At 39.1% G+C, this 19,310-nt stretch overlaps 1 protein-coding gene across 1 annotated transcript in view; it reads right to left on the bottom strand.

Moving 5' to 3' along the window:
- RNF2 (ring finger protein 2) overlaps window positions 1-19,310 on the bottom strand; it is a 35,960-nt gene that overhangs the window by 8,677 nt on the left and 7,973 nt on the right. Inside the window, exon 2 of the mRNA XM_065936205.1 lies at window positions 382-470. Coding sequence (XP_065792277.1) covers window positions 382-468 — 87 coding nt within the window. The 5' untranslated portion in view covers window positions 469-470. The remainder of the gene's footprint in view (window positions 1-381; window positions 471-19,310) is intronic.

The following is a 19,310-nucleotide window of genomic DNA, read 5'->3' as shown; positions in this document are numbered from 1 at the left end:
TTCCTCTCCCAGTCTTTCCCATCTTCACCTTCTCAAAATAGTCTTCCCTAGTTACCCTGTTATTATTACAGCATCGAGGAACTTTCCTATATACAGCTTCTCATATGTGTAATTTACCTGCTTGATGCCTAAACTCCCTGAGCTGATCCCACATCTGTTTTATTCACCACTTTACACTTGTCCCTAGTTTAGGACCTGGTACACAACAGGCACTTGAATTATCTCTTCAATGAATGGTCAACCAACATACCCAAAAATTAGGACTATTTTGTATATAAATGTATTATTACAGTTATGTTCTTTCAAATTTTCATTTTCTAAAAATATATCCCAATTTACATATGTCTCATATTTTCCCTAAATTATCTTGGTCTACATTACCTGAGGTGTTCGTTGTAGTTCATATAAACTGAGTTCCCATGTTTTGCTTAATGGTTGAGTTCCATTTGTCTGCACAGCCTGAGACATTGCTAGGAATAAAGACGAGAGGAAAACACTTTAGGATCTGAAAGGGAAGTAAATCTCAAAACTAATTTTTAGACACTGTAAATCCTGAGAATTATAATTTAAAAAAAGTACACACTAGTTCAAGAATGGAAATGAAGAAAAGATCGAGAATATTTCCATTTATAAATACAAGCTACTTGACAGCAAGAGGCTATCACTGATCTCTGAACACTTAACAGTCCCCATACAGAGAATGCTTCACTATTACTAATGTATAGAAAATCTTCTTCACCCAAAATAACACGTGTCTTTCTGAAACTAGTGGTCATGGAACTTAGAACTAAGTCAGGAAAATGTCAGACTTCTCAGCATGGTCACCGGGTTCAATTTTTCCCAGAGACACAGAATCTACCTTCTGAGCGCTTTAAGCCACAGGTCATCCTGCCTCTACTTTCACAGCTGCACTCACGAAGACTCCCGTCTACTAAAGTCAGCTTCTAATTCAGAAAGCGCCTCCTAATGGTGAGTCCAAAACTGCTACCCATCCCCCCTACAGCTTGCCCTCTGGAGACAAGCTGATTAAGTCGAACCATTTTGCTACACAACAGTCTTGCAAATATTTGGACACTGTTATCATATCCCACCTGATTTTTCTTTACTTCTGGCTCAATGTCCTAGTTCCTCCTACTGCTCACCATTTGATACAATTTCAAGGTCTCCTTGAGTTCTAGTTATTTAATGGAGCACTAAGGGAGAGAAAGTGGTCCAGTGGACAGTGACAAGGAAAAATATCACACTTGCCTAAAGACACAACTTGCACCATCACAGTACATCATATACTCTACACTGGCACATAAACAACAAAGGACATGATCTATCTGTATCCAGGATGCTGAATTTCCCACTTTTAGCAGATACCATTTTAAAATATCTGCTCAAGACTCCACCTAATGAGCAATTAACTCAACTTTGCTTTTATAAATAAAAGCACTTCACTGAACTTTAACCTAAATTCTAGTCCCCTCTAAAATTCAATTCACATTGTCTCGTGGACAGAAAGCTACATTTCCACACGAAGTTTTGCATTTGTCCAAGCAAAAATGTGAAATGTTCAAATTTTTCAAATTTGAGTGACTCATGCATTTTGTTTATAATTTTGAGGCTGTCCACTGAGTCTACCCTAAAGACTTGTTCATTTTGCTTATTGGAACTAGTGGACTCCAAAACAAGCAAACATTCTTTAAGCCTTTTGTCCTTGAACCAAACCGTCATTCAGGTCCTGTATGATCCCTGATCAGTGTCCCCTACAGTAATCTGGAATCTGAGCAATTTTTCTCAGCTATCATAGCTGAGTTGCACAGTCACTAGACTAGCTGAGTTTGTTAATTCTATGATTAGTATCCTGTGGTTCTTTGAGTATCTCCCTGAATGCTTTAACTCCATTCTCTGAGAATCATAAATTGAAAGAATTTTGTGAAAGAAACTTCTCCTGATGAAATACTCTTTTCTGTATCATTCAATCTTCAGAGGATCAAATGATGGCACAGGCTCTACTAACTGCTATGTAGTTAAACTTTAGCAGCCAACGGATACAAGAGACCCAAGAGACCAGTGTCTGCTCTCTGGAGCAACAAACTTTGCCATAAGCCTCTCTAAAAACGTTCACAAGGAGATATCTAAAAGAGACATCACTTTGTTTAATGGAGGCCATTCTTCATTCCGGTACTCAGGGACTAAGGTTAACATTTCTATACTTTAGGGACTAAATCATGGTTTCCAGCCACCACCTTATGGGCTTCCCAGGCGGCTCAGTGGTAAAGAATCCGCTTGTCAACGCAAGAGACACAGGTTTGTTCCCTGGGTCGGGAAGATCCTCTGGAGAAGTAAACCGCAGCCCACTCCGGTATTCTTGCCCGGGAAGTCCCATGGACAGAGAGGCCTGGTGGGCTACAGTCCATGGGGTTGCACAAGAGTGGGACACAACTTAGCAACTAAACAACAAGAAGCCACCACTTTATGAGCACTGCTTGATCCTACTGTATGCAGCGTGTCATCAACACAACTACAACAAGCTCTAGAAAAGAAAGGAGAAGTACCACCAAATACACGATGGCCAGTCTTTGACTGGTATGCTGAAACCTTAAAATTAAACTTGGACTTCAAAGCAGCATGTCTTTAAAGACTCCAGCAAAGAAAAAAAACATTCAGATTATCTGAAACCTGCCCTCCTTATACACCCAACATCATGTTTTGGCATCACCACCTTTTATACTCTCTGTTCCCCTTTACTGTCTCCCCTGAAATTCCAAATGAACTACCTTTTCCTCAAGGTCTTTCCCACGAAAAGAACCAATGACCCATACCCACTTAAGACTGCTACAATGGTAGATTAACCAATGGAAACTAAAGGAAGGTACAGTCTAGGGTTAATAGTCATAATAAAAAAACTTTCCAAAACCATAAGGCAGAGAGACTAAGGGCTGCTATTGAATTTCATTCTGTTAAGACACTATGTCCAGGAATCCCAGGCTTATATTAATGGCTCCAATTACTTGTAGCCTCTCAGATGAATAAAGTGTTGAAAATTGGCTGGAAAAACAGAAAAAAGAAAGTACAAAACATTCCACAGGGGACTAGGGAATGCAAGGGACTAGAAAAAGCAAGAAAACATGAGTGATACACAAGCCTTTTCTGATACCTTTCCTTTAAAAGTCAGACTAAAATTCAAGGTTGTGAGCAAGGAATGGAACAATAAATAGGAAACATAAGAAACTGGCATCAAAGTGTACCACCTGTATTGTGGTACAGGCCCAGCAGACAATGTAAAAGGAACCTGCCCTTCTTTTTCTTAACAGGCTAACATCTAAAATACAGGATTAAAAAAAAAAAAGGAACGGAAATTTTCAACTTTGGATAATTTCCAACACAAAAGTTGAAAATGTGAGAAGACCTTTAGAAAACTGACAAAGTACAAACTAAAACAAACATATGATACTTCAGATAAAAAAAAAACCAAGATCCTTTAGCCTCTTAAGTTTCAAGGACCTATTTGTAAAGATACGGACAGATACAGCAATCAGAAAAAATAAGTGGAAGAGGCACTGCTCCCTATTAGCAAATAAAGGGTATGTGTGGGGTGGAGTCGGGTGGGATGTGTGTGTAGAAAACAATGGCCTCAAACCTACCAAGGATGCAGCTCTGAAGATGACTCTGGAATTCACTCAACTCAAAGTGAACCACCTTTAAATACAGCTTCCCTGCAAACACACGTGCCACTTTTCTACCATAAACTCTATAATAACAAAATGCATCCATCAGAGAACTAAAACTACTAAGACAGGAGGAATTTCTCAGAACTCTAAATCCTAACCCATGTCCCAACACTGTTACCCTGGGGTCAACTATAAGCAGAACACTCCTTTCATCTGTCTGTAAAATGCTCCACCAGCAAACTAATAGGAACTGCCAAATAAAATATTCTCCTAAAGCCTTGTTTCTAGAGATATCAGTTCCACTGAAAATAGCCAAATTTTATCTGATTTGGATATTTGTATACCTGTGGCAACTAAGATTTAGGAAGTAAACCACAAGCTAGCCGTAGTTCCAAAACATCACAGTATCATTTGGAAAACCAGGATCAATATGACTTTTGAAAATTTTCCAGTCTTTCTGTTTGAATCTGTATTACAATCAATCATAAGTTCCCTAGTACCTAGTCTTAAATGCTACTGCATGAATGCCATCTTACCAGATAACACAGCAGGTGTTACAAAAAAAAAAAAGAAAGAAAGAAAAAGAAAAGGATACAATCTTGCTGACTACCAAAACCACTACCTCATTTTTCTTCTTTTTTCTTTTTAAATTATGAAAGTATGATAACACAATTACAGGAGATTTGGAAAATCCAGAACAAGGTTACATATAGTTCCACTATACATTATTTTTTAAGTAGATTAAGATTTTTTAGTTGGAGTTTCAATATCAAACTCTCAAAATTAACAGAATGAATATATAGAGAAGTAGAAGGATATAGTAGACCTGACAATCACTATAAGAACCAATTCAACATAATTAAGATTTCTACAGTTTTCACACAACAGTGGGATACAAGTTCTATTCAAGTTCCCAGACAATAAACCAGGAGACACTGGAAGATACCCATTAACATAAAACAAAGTGCAAAAATTTCATGGTCTAAAGATACTGAAACAGAATCTGTTCTCTTATCATTGTGGAATTATGTTAGAAATCAATATCGAAAGATATTTGAAAATAACCCACATATTTTCAAGTGCAATGTGACATTTACCAAGAGAGATCTTTGACTTCGCCATTGAAAGCCTCAGTAAAGTTAGAAGTCTACGAGAACACAGAGGGTATGTCTCAATTTTTAAGAACACGTCGGCAGTGAAGATATCAACAATATTTAGTAACATCTCCTGTGATCTGTCCAAGGAGGGTCAAAAGGGGATCTGAGATGAAAACTTCCATTTTCTGACTCAAGACACAATCCACATATACAGAGGGAGCTATAAATTCTACTTTGGCCTAAAGCACATGAACTACATGTATTCAGGAAGCTCAAATTTCCACTTTTGGCAGTTACCAAACAGATAAGCTCCCCAGAACTAGTTCCTCTTTGCTTTTAAGTCAATATATAATTTTTCACTTAAATTTAACCTCAATTCTACCCTTCCCCCAAATCATACACAAACTTTCCCCTTCTTTGATTTAGTGACAAGCTGCATTTCTGTCTGCAGCTAATTCTTGCCCAAGTCAGGAACATGAAAGACATTTAGCTTCCGTTTTTCAGGTGAGAATGAATTGTGACTTTGATGACTCGTATTTGGGAGTCATCTAGATATTCATACTACTGACATATACATAGATCAAAGAGAGAGAAAAGGAGTAAGAATGCATGGCCTAGATAATAACTACAACCTGAAAGGCTGGAAAGTAGAGCTGAAGCCAGTGAAGGAGGGAAATGAGGTGTTGGACAAAGTAGATTCTTTGCAGTTAATAGGAGTTGACTACTGCCTCCCTGAAGATCCTTGCCGCAAAATAGAAGATCTAGGTCTACCCGTGGTCCAACCCCCACCCAAATGACACTTCTGAATAAGAAAAGGGATACCCAACAAAACAGAAATGTTTCTTGCACAAAGCAGACAGACAAAGTTGTGAAGCGAATATTAGCATTACAGTTCAGATAAGGTAATTTTAGTAGCAGTGACAGAAACAAAATAAATCCTGAGAAAAGATCTAGTCACAGTTATATGTTGAGAGTTCACAGCTTCAATAACCAAAGGGAAAATATCAATAGTATATTCAGAATGTTCTTGGAAGGACCATAAATACCTGGCTTTCATGCTGACTTTCCACATTGTCACATGTGGCAGATCACAAAGTCCTTTTGTGGACCCTCAATGTGGTTTCAAAAGCTTTTTCAATACAACCACCTCAAGGTGACTGGATGGCATCACCAGCTCCACGCACATGAATCTGAGCAAACTCTGGTAGATGGAGGACAGGGAACCTGCTGTGCTGCAGTCCACGGGGTCGCAAAGAGCTGGACATGACTTTAGCGACTGAACAACTGAGCATCACCACTCAACAAGTGACTCAGTTCAGTTCAGTCGCCAGTCATGTCCGACTCTTTGTGACCCCATGGACTGCAGCACAGCAGGCTTCCCTGTCCTTCCCTAAATCCTGGAGCTTGCTCAAACTCACATCCATCAGATCGGTGATGCCATCCAACCATCTCATCCTCTGTCATCCCCCTCTCCTCCTGCCTTCAATCTTTCCCAGCATCGGGATCTTTCAAATGACTCAGTTCTTCACATCAGGTGGCCCAAGTATTGGGAGTTTCAACTTCAGCATCCGTCCTTCCAATTAATATATAGGACTGATTTCCTTTAGGATGGACTGGTTGGATCTCCTTGCAGTCCAAGGGCCTCTCAAGAGTCTTCTCCAACACCACAGTTCAAAAGCATCAATTCTTTAGTGCTCAGCTTTCTGTATAGTCCAACTCTAACATCCATACACAACTACTGGAAAAACCATTGCTTTGACTAGATGGACCTTTGTCAGTAACATCTCTGCTTTTTAATATGCTGTCTAGGTTGGTCATAGCTTTTCTTCCAAGGGGCAAGCGCCTTTAATTTCATGGCTGCAGCCACCATTTGCAGTGATTTTGGCACCCAAGCAAATAAAGTCTGTCACTGTTTCCATTGTTTCCCCATCTATTTGCCATGAACTGATGGGACCAGATGCCGTGATCTTAGTTTTTTTGCATGTTGAGTTTTTCTCAACACTACTACTAAAAGTAGTTTTTCTCAGAGGCCACTACTAAATGCCTTTTTGCATCAAGTGACTACCCATAAAGAAAAGGATAGAAAACGGGGGGGGGGGGGGGGGGACGACTCCTATGCATTCTACAGAAAGAGGTTTACTAGCTTATCTTTCTCTTTTCAAAAAAAAATAAGAAAAAAGGTTAAGACTTTCCTTTCTAGTTCTGCATGTAAAGGTGAACAGACTGAAAAATCAACTACTCTTCCAGGATCCATAAGTGAGGGGAGGACAGAAGGATACCGACTGTCCCAAAACTGGAGAGACAGAATATTGGGAATCTCAACACCTCAATTGCAGGAGGAACCAGTGTCAGGTAGGAAACTGTACTTGAAAAAGTCTTGGACTATGCTGAGTGTGGACAAGTATGAGAGTTAAAAACTCCAGGAGGACCCAGTCACAGGGAAGGGAGCCCCCAAAATACTGTCACATCTACCTCCAGAACCCCAAACAGATTCCCACAGCAATTATCAGAGAAAAATCCCTTCATGCTTCCAGCAGAGATGGAAAGGAAACCATTTTAAAATATACCAGAGCACTCTATTTCTTAACAAAGCCTGCCCTCAGAGAAAACTAGGTAACCAGAACCTAACCTGCTGGGATATTATCAGAACCTAAGTGACATGGGGAAGGGAAATAACCAACTCCAGTCCATTCTAGTCATCCTGTCCTACCTAAAAGGGGTTTTAAAAAAAAAAAAAAAAAGCTAACAGCCACTAGTGAAGTTCACAGTCCAGAGGAATACATTCTGAGACCAATTATAAGAGTACAGAAACATCACTTTTCCCCAACACCTCACCACCACACTACTAAAAGCCTTTGTGCAACAGTTTCTTTTACCCAGTACATGTTGGCATGTTGGCAATAGAAAAAATTACAAGGCATACCAAATGACAAAAACATAATCTGAGAAACAAAACATCAGAACCAGACATGGCAGGGATACTAGAATTAGCAGACCAGAAAAGACAGACATAAGAAAATTTAAAAGATAAGCCAACTGACAAAGAGAAAATATTTGCAACATACATAATAAACAAAGGTCAAAATCCATAATACATAACAGATCCTGCCCTAAGTCAATTTAAAAGACAACTCAATATAGGCAAAATGATGAATGGGTAATTAACGGGAATTACTAGTGGCCAGCAAAATTAAATCATGCTTAACTTCACTACAAATCACTAAACTGTAAATCAAGACAATGTTATCTATATATGCTCTATTTTTTGGCTGTGATGCTGACAAAAATTAAGATGACTGATAATACTGTTAGAAAGGGTGTACAGAAACAGGAATTCTCAAATCATTGGAAGTGTGCAGTGGCATGGTTTCAGGGATGGAACAATCTGGCTATTAATTTTTATCATTCTAACACAAAGAAGTTGGTTGCTAAAACATGTCCTGCAATTCACGCTTTAGGAAAAGTGACAATTTTTTTTTTTTTAATGAATACAAAAATTAATCTTCAGGACAAAAGTACATTAATCCCCAACTTAGAAATTAAAATTACCACTTTTAGTTTTTTCCATTAAAAATACATTATACTTGTGTATAAATACATGTCTATATACATATACATGTGTGTATGTGTATAAATAAATGTTTAAAGTTATTTACAACATAAAATAAAAAAAATAAAAATACATTATACTTTAGTTATGTGTCTGTATTACTGGAAAATATGTACTTGTGTACTAATTCAATTACATTATGGATTCATCTTTCAGAAATTCATCTAGGGACTTGAGACGCTAATTATAACATCGTTGGGTTTCCCTGGTAGCTCAATGGTAAAGAATCCACCTGCAATGCAGGAGATGCGGGTTCGATCCCTGGGTCAGGAAGATCCCCTGGAGGAGGAAACAGCAAGCCACTCCAATATTCTTGTCTGGGAAATCCCATGGACAGAGGAGCGTGGCAGGCTACAGTCCAGGGGGTTGCAAAGAGTCAGACACGACTTGAGCAACTAAATACACACACACACACATAACATGACTGCACATAAATATTCACTTAGCAGTTCCTGGCAAACAAAGTAATGTAAAGGCTCCCCCAAGTGTCTTTTTATTCCACCCCAATCTATAACCCTCAAATTGGTTGAGAGGAGTATTAAAAAACCATATAGACACTGTTACTGTTGTTTAGTCGCTGAGTCATTTCCGACTCTTTCATGGCCCATGGACTGTAGCCTGCCAGGTTCGCTGTCCATGGGATTTCCTAGGCAAGAAGTACTGGAGTGGGTTGCCATTTTTCTCCTTCAGAGGATCTTCCTGACCCAGGGACTTTACCCACAGTCCCTGCATCTCCTGCACTGCAGGTGGATTCTTTACCACTAAGCTACCTGGGAAGCCCCTATAGACGTTAAATGTGGCAAAGAGCAGGTTTCATATGAAAAAATGGAGGACAATGCTAATACAGGTTCCAGTCAACTCTTTGAGACCTCCAAAACCCTCAAATTCCTTGACGAGGCTATATATTTGCTCCCAAGATCATTCTCTGGCTTCCCTAGAAGGAAAAACAAACCCACTAAACCAAAAACTCCTCAAGCATAAAGTCAGCAAACTTCATATTTTAGGGATATCCTTGTTATAGTAAAATAAATGAGACACCTAGAAAGCACAGTTCTTTGGAACTGGATCAGCGTGAGTTTCCATCCTAACGCTGGCAGTTACTGGCTATGGATCCAAGAGCAAACACTCAAGGCTTTATCTTTTAATCTGCAAAGTGACAAATCTTTTCAGGGTCATTGGTAAAGCTGAATGAGATGGTCATATAAAATGTGTGGCATTTTATAAATGATAAGCCATAAAACTGAAAAGATATAATTTTCTTTGTTTCAATAAACAGGAACTATTATTTCTTAGGCTCCCAATAAGTGAAGTACAAGGGTAAAAAATGATTTAGACACTCTCTGACATTAAAAAGTCAAGAATTTTACATAACCATCTTTTAAAAATAATAATTTTACTATTTTCAAAAAGACATTTTCATGGGGTTCTCATTCCCATCACGTCATGGCAAATAGAAAGGGAAAAAGCAGAAGCAGTGATAGATTTTATTTTCTTGGGCTCCAAAATCACTGTGGATGGTGACTGCAGCCACGAAATTAAAAGACGCTCCTTGGAAGGAAAGCTATGACTAACCTAGACAGTGTATTAAGAAGCAGAGATGTCACTTTGCTGACAAAGGTACACACAGTCAAAGCTATGGTTTTTTCCAGTAGTCAGGTACAAATATGAGAGCTGGACCATAAAAAAGGCTGAGCACCAAAGAACTGATGCTTTTGAACTGTGGTGCCAGAGAAGACTACTGAGTCCCTTCGGACTGCAAGGAGATCAAACCAGTCAATCCTAAAGGAAATCAATCAACCTTGAATATTCATTGGAAGGACTGATGCTGAAGCTCCAATACTTTGGCCACCTGATGCAGAGAGCTATCTTGTTGGAAAAGACCTGGATGCTGGGAAAGCCAGAAGGCAAACGAGAAGGTGACGGCAGAGGATGAGATAATTAGATAGCATCACTGATTCAATGGACATGAATTCTGAGCAAACTCTGGAAGTCAGTGAAGGACAGGGGAGCCTGGCGTTCTGCAGTCCGCGGGGTCACAGAGTCAGACACAACTTAGCAACTGAGCAACAACAACAAAGGAATATAGGAATGCTTCAGCATATGCCTTGTGTGATTTAAAAAAAACTGTTTTAATCAAACTGACAGGCTTATTTGCTCTCAAGAATTTAAGGTCTTTTCTATAACAAACAAAAGTTACCGAAAAGGGCAGATGTGTCATTGTCTATTGCTAGTAACCTGTATGTAGATGGATACTTAAGAGTAGTTTCTGGAAGCTTAACGGAAAAAAGGGAGTTATTAGAAACATTTTTGGCTCAAATCCCACTAGAAACTTGTGCATTTTTTTATAAAAGGGGGCACTAGATGGCATTAAAAAAAACAGCATCTTAAACCACAGCTTTGAATAACGTATACAGACATTCAAATACATGTTTCCTAAATTATCCTTGTTTCCCCAAACACATATATAACCTTTGAGAAGGTGAAGATACTATAGGCCAGGTACACTGCTGTCTGATCATTAATGATATAGGGCTAAAGTGTAGAGAACCTATACAATCTTTAAGCTTGGGCAGACTCCCAGTAAACCAGTCTCAAGTCTCGAAGATGCCCTGGCACAAGCTGGGTCATAAAAACTCCTAACTCCATTCTCAATAAGAGTCTCAAGTGCACATTTTCTGTAGTCTGGGTGAAAGAAAAATTCCTATTAAATAGCAGATGCACAGGCAAAGGGCTGACATTGTGTTGTAAAATTTTAAGAGTCTAAAGTGTACTCTTACCAAAGTGGAGCTATAGAACAGCCACCAGAGAGATTCCAGAATGAATAAAAATTCTTCTCCCCAAAAGGAGCTTCAAATATAACATATTCTGAGCTAAACCTCAGAGTCCTGTGCCTAAAAATGCTTACCAGTTGCTTTAATCATAAAAATTGCCTGGTCTTTTCAGAGTATCTGAAATAGAACTAGTCTAAGGAGTTTGAGCTATAACTATACCCACCCCCCCAAAAGGATGAAGAGTTAAAGTATATGGAGTTATTTATACTCCATATACTTTATATATATATTTATATGTATAGGGAGTCCATTTATACCCTGAAGAATGATTGATGTATTAGTTTCCTGTGACTGCTGTAACAAATTATCACATATTTGGTGGTTTACAACAACAGAAATTTCTCTCTCAGTCCTGGAGGCCACAAATCCTAAACTGGTATCACAGGGCCAAAATCAAGGTGTTGGCAGGCTGCGCTTCTTCCAGAGATTTTATGAAACATTCTGTTCCTTGTCTCTTCTAGCTTGGAGTAACTATTGGCGTTTCTTGACTTGTGGCCACATCATTTCAATCTTTGCCTCCGTGGTCATACTGCCTCCTCTTCTAAATGTAAACTCTCTCTGTTGCTCCCTTAGAAAGACACATGTAATTAACATTTAGAACCCAGCCAGACAACCCAGGGTAACCTCCTTGTATCAAAATCTTTAACTTAATAACATCTACAAAGACTCCTCCCCTCTAGAAAAGTAACATCGCAGATTTCAGGGGTTTGGATGTGGATATCTTTGGGGGGATGGGAGACGGAGAACAGGGGTCCATTTTTTAGCCTACCAAGACTGCCAAAGGTAAAAGTTAACTATATAATCAACCCCTCACAGCCAACACTTATGTCTTTATTCTGTACATGATTTAAGGTTTTTTAAAAAACTGTGAGTCATATATCAGAAAACACAATCACTTTTAAAGTACTTAGATTTTCCCATTTTCCTAGAAAGCATCTTTCTTCATTTGCTTGAGATCCCTACCACTATGAAACAAAACTATGAAACTCTTTTCTTCCCCCTATATTAAGAAACTTATCTTTTTCTTCCATGGTTATTGCCATCTTTGAACATAAAGTAAATAAAGGTCACATCAAAATTAACTCTCCCAATCTTTAGCAATTTTCTTTTCCTCGTGCATTTCATTATACAACATGCAAACAAGCAAACAATTTGTTCCTTAATTAAAACACTGCTTGCTCACAGGATACAGGTGTTAAAAGAGTTTAGAAATTTATTCAAGACTAGGCAAACTACGGAGCAATAATAAATTCTGAGTAAGCAATCCAACTGCCATCATAACACTGCCTGCAGTAAGCATCACCTCATAAAAACCACTCACAGCAGTTTAATCTAAAGCTACAGCTGTAAGACAGAGACTGATTTCTGTAAGCTTCTAAAAATGCAAAGAAAGTGTTCTTTATTGGAAAAGTTGTTTTTGGATTCAACATCTGGAATAGAAAGCTAAATTACTTTCAGTAACCCAACAGCTTTATTTATAAAGAAAAAATAATCAATTCCTATTTGGATTATATCTTTTCACACTATGGAACATAGAGCAGGAACCTTTCAACGGTGATTTACCAAATCTTCATTATTCAGTCTTAATTAAGTTTCTGAGTACTGTTGGTAACAGACTTAACATTTTTTGGTCTCTATATAAAATTAAGTTATTGTCACAGGAAAAATAAATGCTTTAAGATATTTTTAAAGCATTTAAAATGCAGATCTAGATAATTTAGCGTAATCTGTGCCCTCCTATACAATACTTGTCATTACTATTTCACCTCTTCTAACATTACTCCTTGGAGAGGGCAATGAATGGCACCTCACTCCAGTACTCTTGCCTGGAAAACCCCATGGACGGAGGAGTCCAGTAGGCTGCAGTCCATGGGGTCACTAAGAGTTGGACATGACTGGGCGACTTCACTTTCACTTTTCACTTTCATGCGCTGGAGAAGGAAATGGCAACCCACTCCGGTGTTCTTGCCTGGAGAATCCCAGGGACGGGGGAGCCTGGTGGGCTGCCGTCTGTGGGGTCACACAGAGTCGGACACAACTGAAGGGACTTAGCAGCAGCAGCAACATTACTCCTTCAGTCTCCCGGCCCCTACAGATACTTTCAAATTGCCCCAGTCAGTCTTTCCCCAAGACTTCAGAATGCATCTACTCAGGGTTATTATCAGCCAACACCAGTTATATGAGCAGCAGCCTTGTTCTCATTCCGTGGCTTTGTGTATCCGTCTGAAGTGTTTCGAGCTGCAATGCTGGAGAAGACACCTGGGAGTCCCATGAACAGCAAGGAGACCAAACCAGTCAATTCTAAAGGAAATCAACCCTGAATATTCATTGCAAGGACTGATGCTGAAGCTCCAATATTCTGGCCACCTGATGCAAAGAGCCAATTCATTGGAAAAGATGCTGATGCTAGGAAAGACTGAAGGCAGGAGAAGGGGACGATAGATCAGATGGTTGGATGGCATCACCGACTCCATGGACAGGAGTCTGAGTAAATTCCAGGAGCTGGTGATGGACAGGGAAGCCTGGCATGCTGCAGTCCATGGGGTCACAAAGAATCGGACATGACTCAGCAACTGAACTGAACTAATCACAGGGGTGGGCTTCCCAGGGGACTCAGCAGTAAAAGAGTCCACCTGCCAATGCAAGAGACACAGATTCGATCCCTAAGTCAGGAAGATCCCCTGGAGAAGGAAACGGCAACCCACTCCAGTATTCTTGCCTGGGAAATCCCATGGACAGAAGAGCCTGGTGGGCTACAGTCCATGGGGTCATAAAAAAGTGAGACACAACTGAGCAACTAAACAAGAATCAGAAGGGTCCTTAAAAAAAGAGAAGGCAATGTGATGGAGGCAGCGATATAAATCAAAGAAAGAAATCTGAAGAGGTTATACTGCTGGCTTGACAACGGAGGAAGAATTTTTTGTGAGCCCAAGGGCTGCAGGTGTAGCAGCTTCTAGAAGCTAAAGAAGAACAGGAATATGAGTTCTCCCCTAGAGCCTCCAGAAGGAACAGAGCCCTGCCAACACCTTGATTCCTCAAGACCCACTGTGAACTTCTGGCTGTCAGAACTGTAAAATGACAAAGTTGTGTTATTTTTTGAGCCACCATATTGTGGTAACTTATCATCGCAGCAATAGGAAACTAACATACCACCTGAACCCAAATTATCAAGAGGAAGCCAAAGGGAGAGTGGGACAAAGTGAAAAAAATATGAATTTCAGTTAACTTGTCCAATAGTCTTTATCTTCTACCAGAAGAAAAGTGATGCACTCACAGGAAAAATAGTCTTAATCTAGAGATGTAGTTTTCAAATTTGGTGCATACAGGAACCAAAGAGAGCTTTAACACAATTCTGATACCAAGGTTCCATTTCAGACTAAATGAATTATCATCTCTGGGACTCTTGGTATGGTAGAAAGACAACCAGAAGGTTTTTAGGCACAGCCAGAGTGGAGAGCCCACTGTTCTACCTAAAGATTAGTATTAAGTGATCCAAGGAAACTTCTGGGATTTCCAAACGGTACAAGTTCCTGAAACTGCCCCCATGAACATGTGGTTCACCATTCATTAAATACATGTTTTGTTGACTTTATATTTGACAGTAAGAAGTTGCCTAGGCAAATTCCTAAAGGCAAAATTACTGGCTCAAACGGCAGGTAACTTTTTTTATTCAGACAAACACTGCTAAATTGCTAGACCACTGTACCCTTCTACCAATTAAGAATCAGCAACTTTGTTAAAAAGCCTGCCCAGTTTGATAGGTGGAAAATAATATTTCATTGTTGTTTTCATTTGCAAGCTTCAACCATGACTGAAACTGAGTACATTTTCATAGCTTTATTGGCTATTTTGGGGGACCTGTCAATTACTTATTCATATTCATTTCTATTAGTTTTTTAAAAGGTAATCTGTAAGAATCTTTTCTGCTAAGGAAATCAACCTTTTGCCTGTCATGACTGTGAAATATTTCCCCCAGTTTGTTGCCTTTTGCCTTCGGCTTCTCTAAGCCACAGATTTTATTTTTTATATATCTTTAATGTATTTATCTTTCCCTCTATGGCTTCTCTGGAAAGCTAATCCATACTCTAAGATTATAAACAACATCAACCATACACCCATACTTAATTCTACTTCCATAATTTCACATTTTACAAAGGTTGGGACCTTTTCCCCTCCACCCACCCCTAACTGTCCCAGTATCATTTACTGTCTAGTTCATCTCTTCTCCATTGATGGAAGTTATCATGCTTTTAACTTACAATAAAGATAGGAAAAGGGAAAAATATATATATGTGTGTGTGTGTGTATACATATACCCTTATGTAATATGTATGTGGTTGTACATGAAAAACTCTGAAGTAAAAGCTTAACACACTTTTTACATAGTCAACATTACTTTCATTTTCCATAATCTTCGGGGAATCTGTAAACTCTTTATACCTGAGTCAGGCATTATATTTACTGCTGACGATGTAAAAAGTGTCAGAAACGTTCACTTCAGAGTAACGGTTGCGTCTCTCCCCTCCCCCTCTCCAAAGCAACACAACTGTCACCAGACTGACTCCCTCACAAGCCCTGAGGGATAAAGGCCCCAGCGGTTGTCCTGTGGTTCGACTCATTCTTGCAATATACTTGTTGCCACCAGGTGGAGACAATTTCATAATAGGAAGATTGGTTACTGAAACCAGAGTAGCCACAAATTTTCTACAAATATACACAAATAGTAAAGAAGGTCTGCTTTCAATTTTGGGGTAAACTAAGGCTAGTCATTTTAACTGAGGATTCAGTTTCCTTACTTGTAAATTTAAGAATTTATATTAAGTAATACCAAGAGTTCCCTTAGCTCTAATATTTTATAGATCAAAAGGTTTTCCTCAGTGTCGTTTCCCCAATGGCTCAGCAGTAAAGAATCTGCCTGCCTATGCAGGAGACACAGGAGACGAAGGTTCGATCTCTGAGTCGGGAAGATCCCCTGGAGGAGGAAATGGCAGCCCATCCAGTGTTCTCGCCTAGGAAATCCCATCGACAGAGAAGCTTGGCAGGCTACAGTCGCAAAGAGTCAGACTCGACTGAGCAACCAAGTCCGTCCTCTTGGGCGAAGAAGGTATTCTACTTCCAGCAACTTCTTTCGACTTGAAAACTTCACCAACCAACACCAGTCATTTCCTCCAATCTTTTTTTTCAAAGCTGATCAAAAAGAGGTGTATTGTGCATTAAAGTTCACACAGATCTAGCATTCCAGGTCCCATACAAGGCTTTCTGCACTTCCTCATGTATACTTCTCCACATCCAAATGGCACACTTGCACACATGTTTTAAACAATGAGCTATAGATTTTTCTCTGAACTGGTATCGTTGTGCCAGAAGTTGTACATCTGGAGGGGTTTCTTTGCCTTTTCCCTTGTATTATTTTTTTTCTTCCTTGCTCCATTTGGTCAGAACCTTCCACTTTTGTTGATTTCCTGAATTCTTAGTTGTCTGGCCCTCTGACAAGACATTGCCTGCACCTGCACTTCAGCTCCTGGTTCTCATCTGCCGGTCTAGATTCTGTAACCCTTCTAAAATTATATCAACCTCTGCTTGCCTAAGGGGTTCCCAGTCAGCTGCTTCATCCAATTTTTTGAATCTAGTGAACTACTGCCAAACTACTGATTTACTAAGCTCTCAAACTTGGGCACAATCTATGTTCTCAGCCCCGAACATGCACCAACTCTACCACAAACTAACCACATTCTTAGAGAAGGATTAATTTTCATCCTCCCCATGCGTCAAGATCAAGAGACAAAACGTACACTGTTAAGTAGAGTAGAAAAATTCTGAGTTCTTAAATTGAGCAAGAGGAGCTACCAACTTCATTTCACATCCCTACCTAGATTACAGGAAACTGTAAACAGGACAACGCTACTGACGTGTGTAAAGAGCTTACTACTGACTTGACTACTGCTCTATGCCGTCAGCATACATGGTTGGCTCCCAATAAAAATTTGCAGATTTAATGGCAGAAACAGATCAGTATGTCTATCTCTTGAGAAGGAGATGTGAACACAAGGAAAGCATAAAGCAAAGCTTGAACATTTACAATTTACATATGTTTATCAATAATGCCAAAGCTAAAAAGAGACTTCTCACAACTAATGACTTTTGGTCCAAAACCCCACATGCCAGAAGAGATGTTTAACAACTTTAGAAAAGTGATACACCTCCCTTTCTTGGGAGGAGAAATGCCCATCAAGTGCAGATTCCTGCCCGAAGGAGCAGAGATGATGCTGAACACACCTCAGCAACTGAAAACACATGAGATAAAAGCAACAGTCCCTACATCACAGAAAAGAGACCAACAGGGTCTACATTTCTCACAAGGGCATGCTTCATTGAAAAATAAGCTGTAGAAAGGGACTGACACAGAAAATAAAAAATCACACTGGGAAAAATAAGAGAGAAAGCTGAAGGCTGGTGCCTCCACATTCTCCCAACAGCAACTGGAATAACCCCTTCAGAAAACAGCTAGGCAATTCATTTCCAGAGATATAAAACATTCATATTCTTTCACCCAGTAATCCCAGTCCTAGGAAATAACACTATTAATAATCACATGTAACATTTATCACTTTATATGAAATCTTTCTTAATCCTAACAACCCGATGAAACATGTACTATTAATTGCCTTCATTTAATAAATCAAGCTGAAATACAAATAACTAAATAAACAAGCAAGCAACTAGCTTAAAGTTCGCAGTGTCAGAGTAAAGACTCAAAACTCAGGTCTGCATGACAAAGAAGGCCATGCCCTTAACTATCACACCAATTATTATTCCTACTACAACAGTAAAAATGCCATCAGCACAGACACATCTGCTGCATCATCAACAATGGGAAATTTCTTCAATCATTAAAAATAACAATTAGTCATACTATATGCAATGATTAGTAATACTTATAAGGCAAAGAGATGAAAGAGACCACTAATTTGTAGTTGTGCTACAATTTGTTGTTGTTTGGTCAATCAGTACTGTCTGACTTTTCTGCAACCCCACAGACTGTAGCCCGCCAGGCTTCTCCATCCATGGAATTCTCCAGGCAAGAATACTGGAGTGGGTTGCCATTTCCTTCTCCAGGGGACCCTCCCAATCCAAGGATGGAACCCAGGTCTCCTGCATCTCCTGTACTGGCAGGCAGGTTCTTTACTACTGCGCCATCAGGGAGGACCTGTGCTATAACTACAGCTACATAAAAGTTAACATTGTAGAAGGCAGCATGGAGTTGTCAGGAGCCTGTGGAGAGGGTGTCCCTCCATGTTCCAACTCCTACTACTACTATGACCAAAATACAACAGGCACGGGTTTGAACAGTTTTAAAACAATAGGTCAGAGGAGTAAAGAATGTGTTTCTGGTGTCGCTTTGGCACACAGGGTAGATCTTCTCCAACAGAAAAGCAACTACTATGGAAAACAGTAGCAGCCAGACTGGGATTTAGGAAACCTCAATTTTCATTGTGGGTTCCTGATTCAATTTCAAAATGTAAACTGATTTCTCTTCTGCCCTTATCTCCTGGTTTCTGCAACTTGCATAAAAAAAAAGTTTAAAACTGGTAAAAAGCAGAGCCTGCAGTTTCAAAGGCTGGAGTCTTAGAAAAAAAAAGAAACCAGAAACTTTAAGGACAGAAAGATGTGTTACAGCTCTAATACATCTAAAGATTAGCATAATCTCTAGATTCATGAAAGCAGCAAAAATTTGGCATAGCTCAAATATACTAGAAATCAACATGACTTTGAGCAAGTCAATATACAGCTTTTAATCTCTTTATCTATAAAATGAGCATGTTTTAGGAAATACATACTTATTTTCAATGTCCATTAGGGCAGAGTTCCTCATTAGCAATTAAAAATATATTAAAATGTGTATATATTAAAAATGTATAAAAGTATAGATACATATATGTCTACTAGGGTAAAGCTACTTATTAGCAATTAGCCTTCAAAAATCTTTATGTGGGTTCTTCAAATAACCAATATTAAGAAGAGAAAACCGTAAGAATACTATAATAAAGAATAACTTAAGTAGCTAAAGCAGTAAAACTCATTGTCTCCTAAGAAAAATTTATTCTATATTAAA

The sequence above is a fragment of the Muntiacus reevesi genome, chromosome 5 (assembly GCF_963930625.1).
Source record: "Muntiacus reevesi chromosome 5, mMunRee1.1, whole genome shotgun sequence".
NCBI lineage: Eukaryota > Metazoa > Chordata > Mammalia > Artiodactyla > Cervidae > Muntiacus > Muntiacus reevesi.
This window is presented reverse-complemented; position numbering and strand designations above follow the sequence as displayed.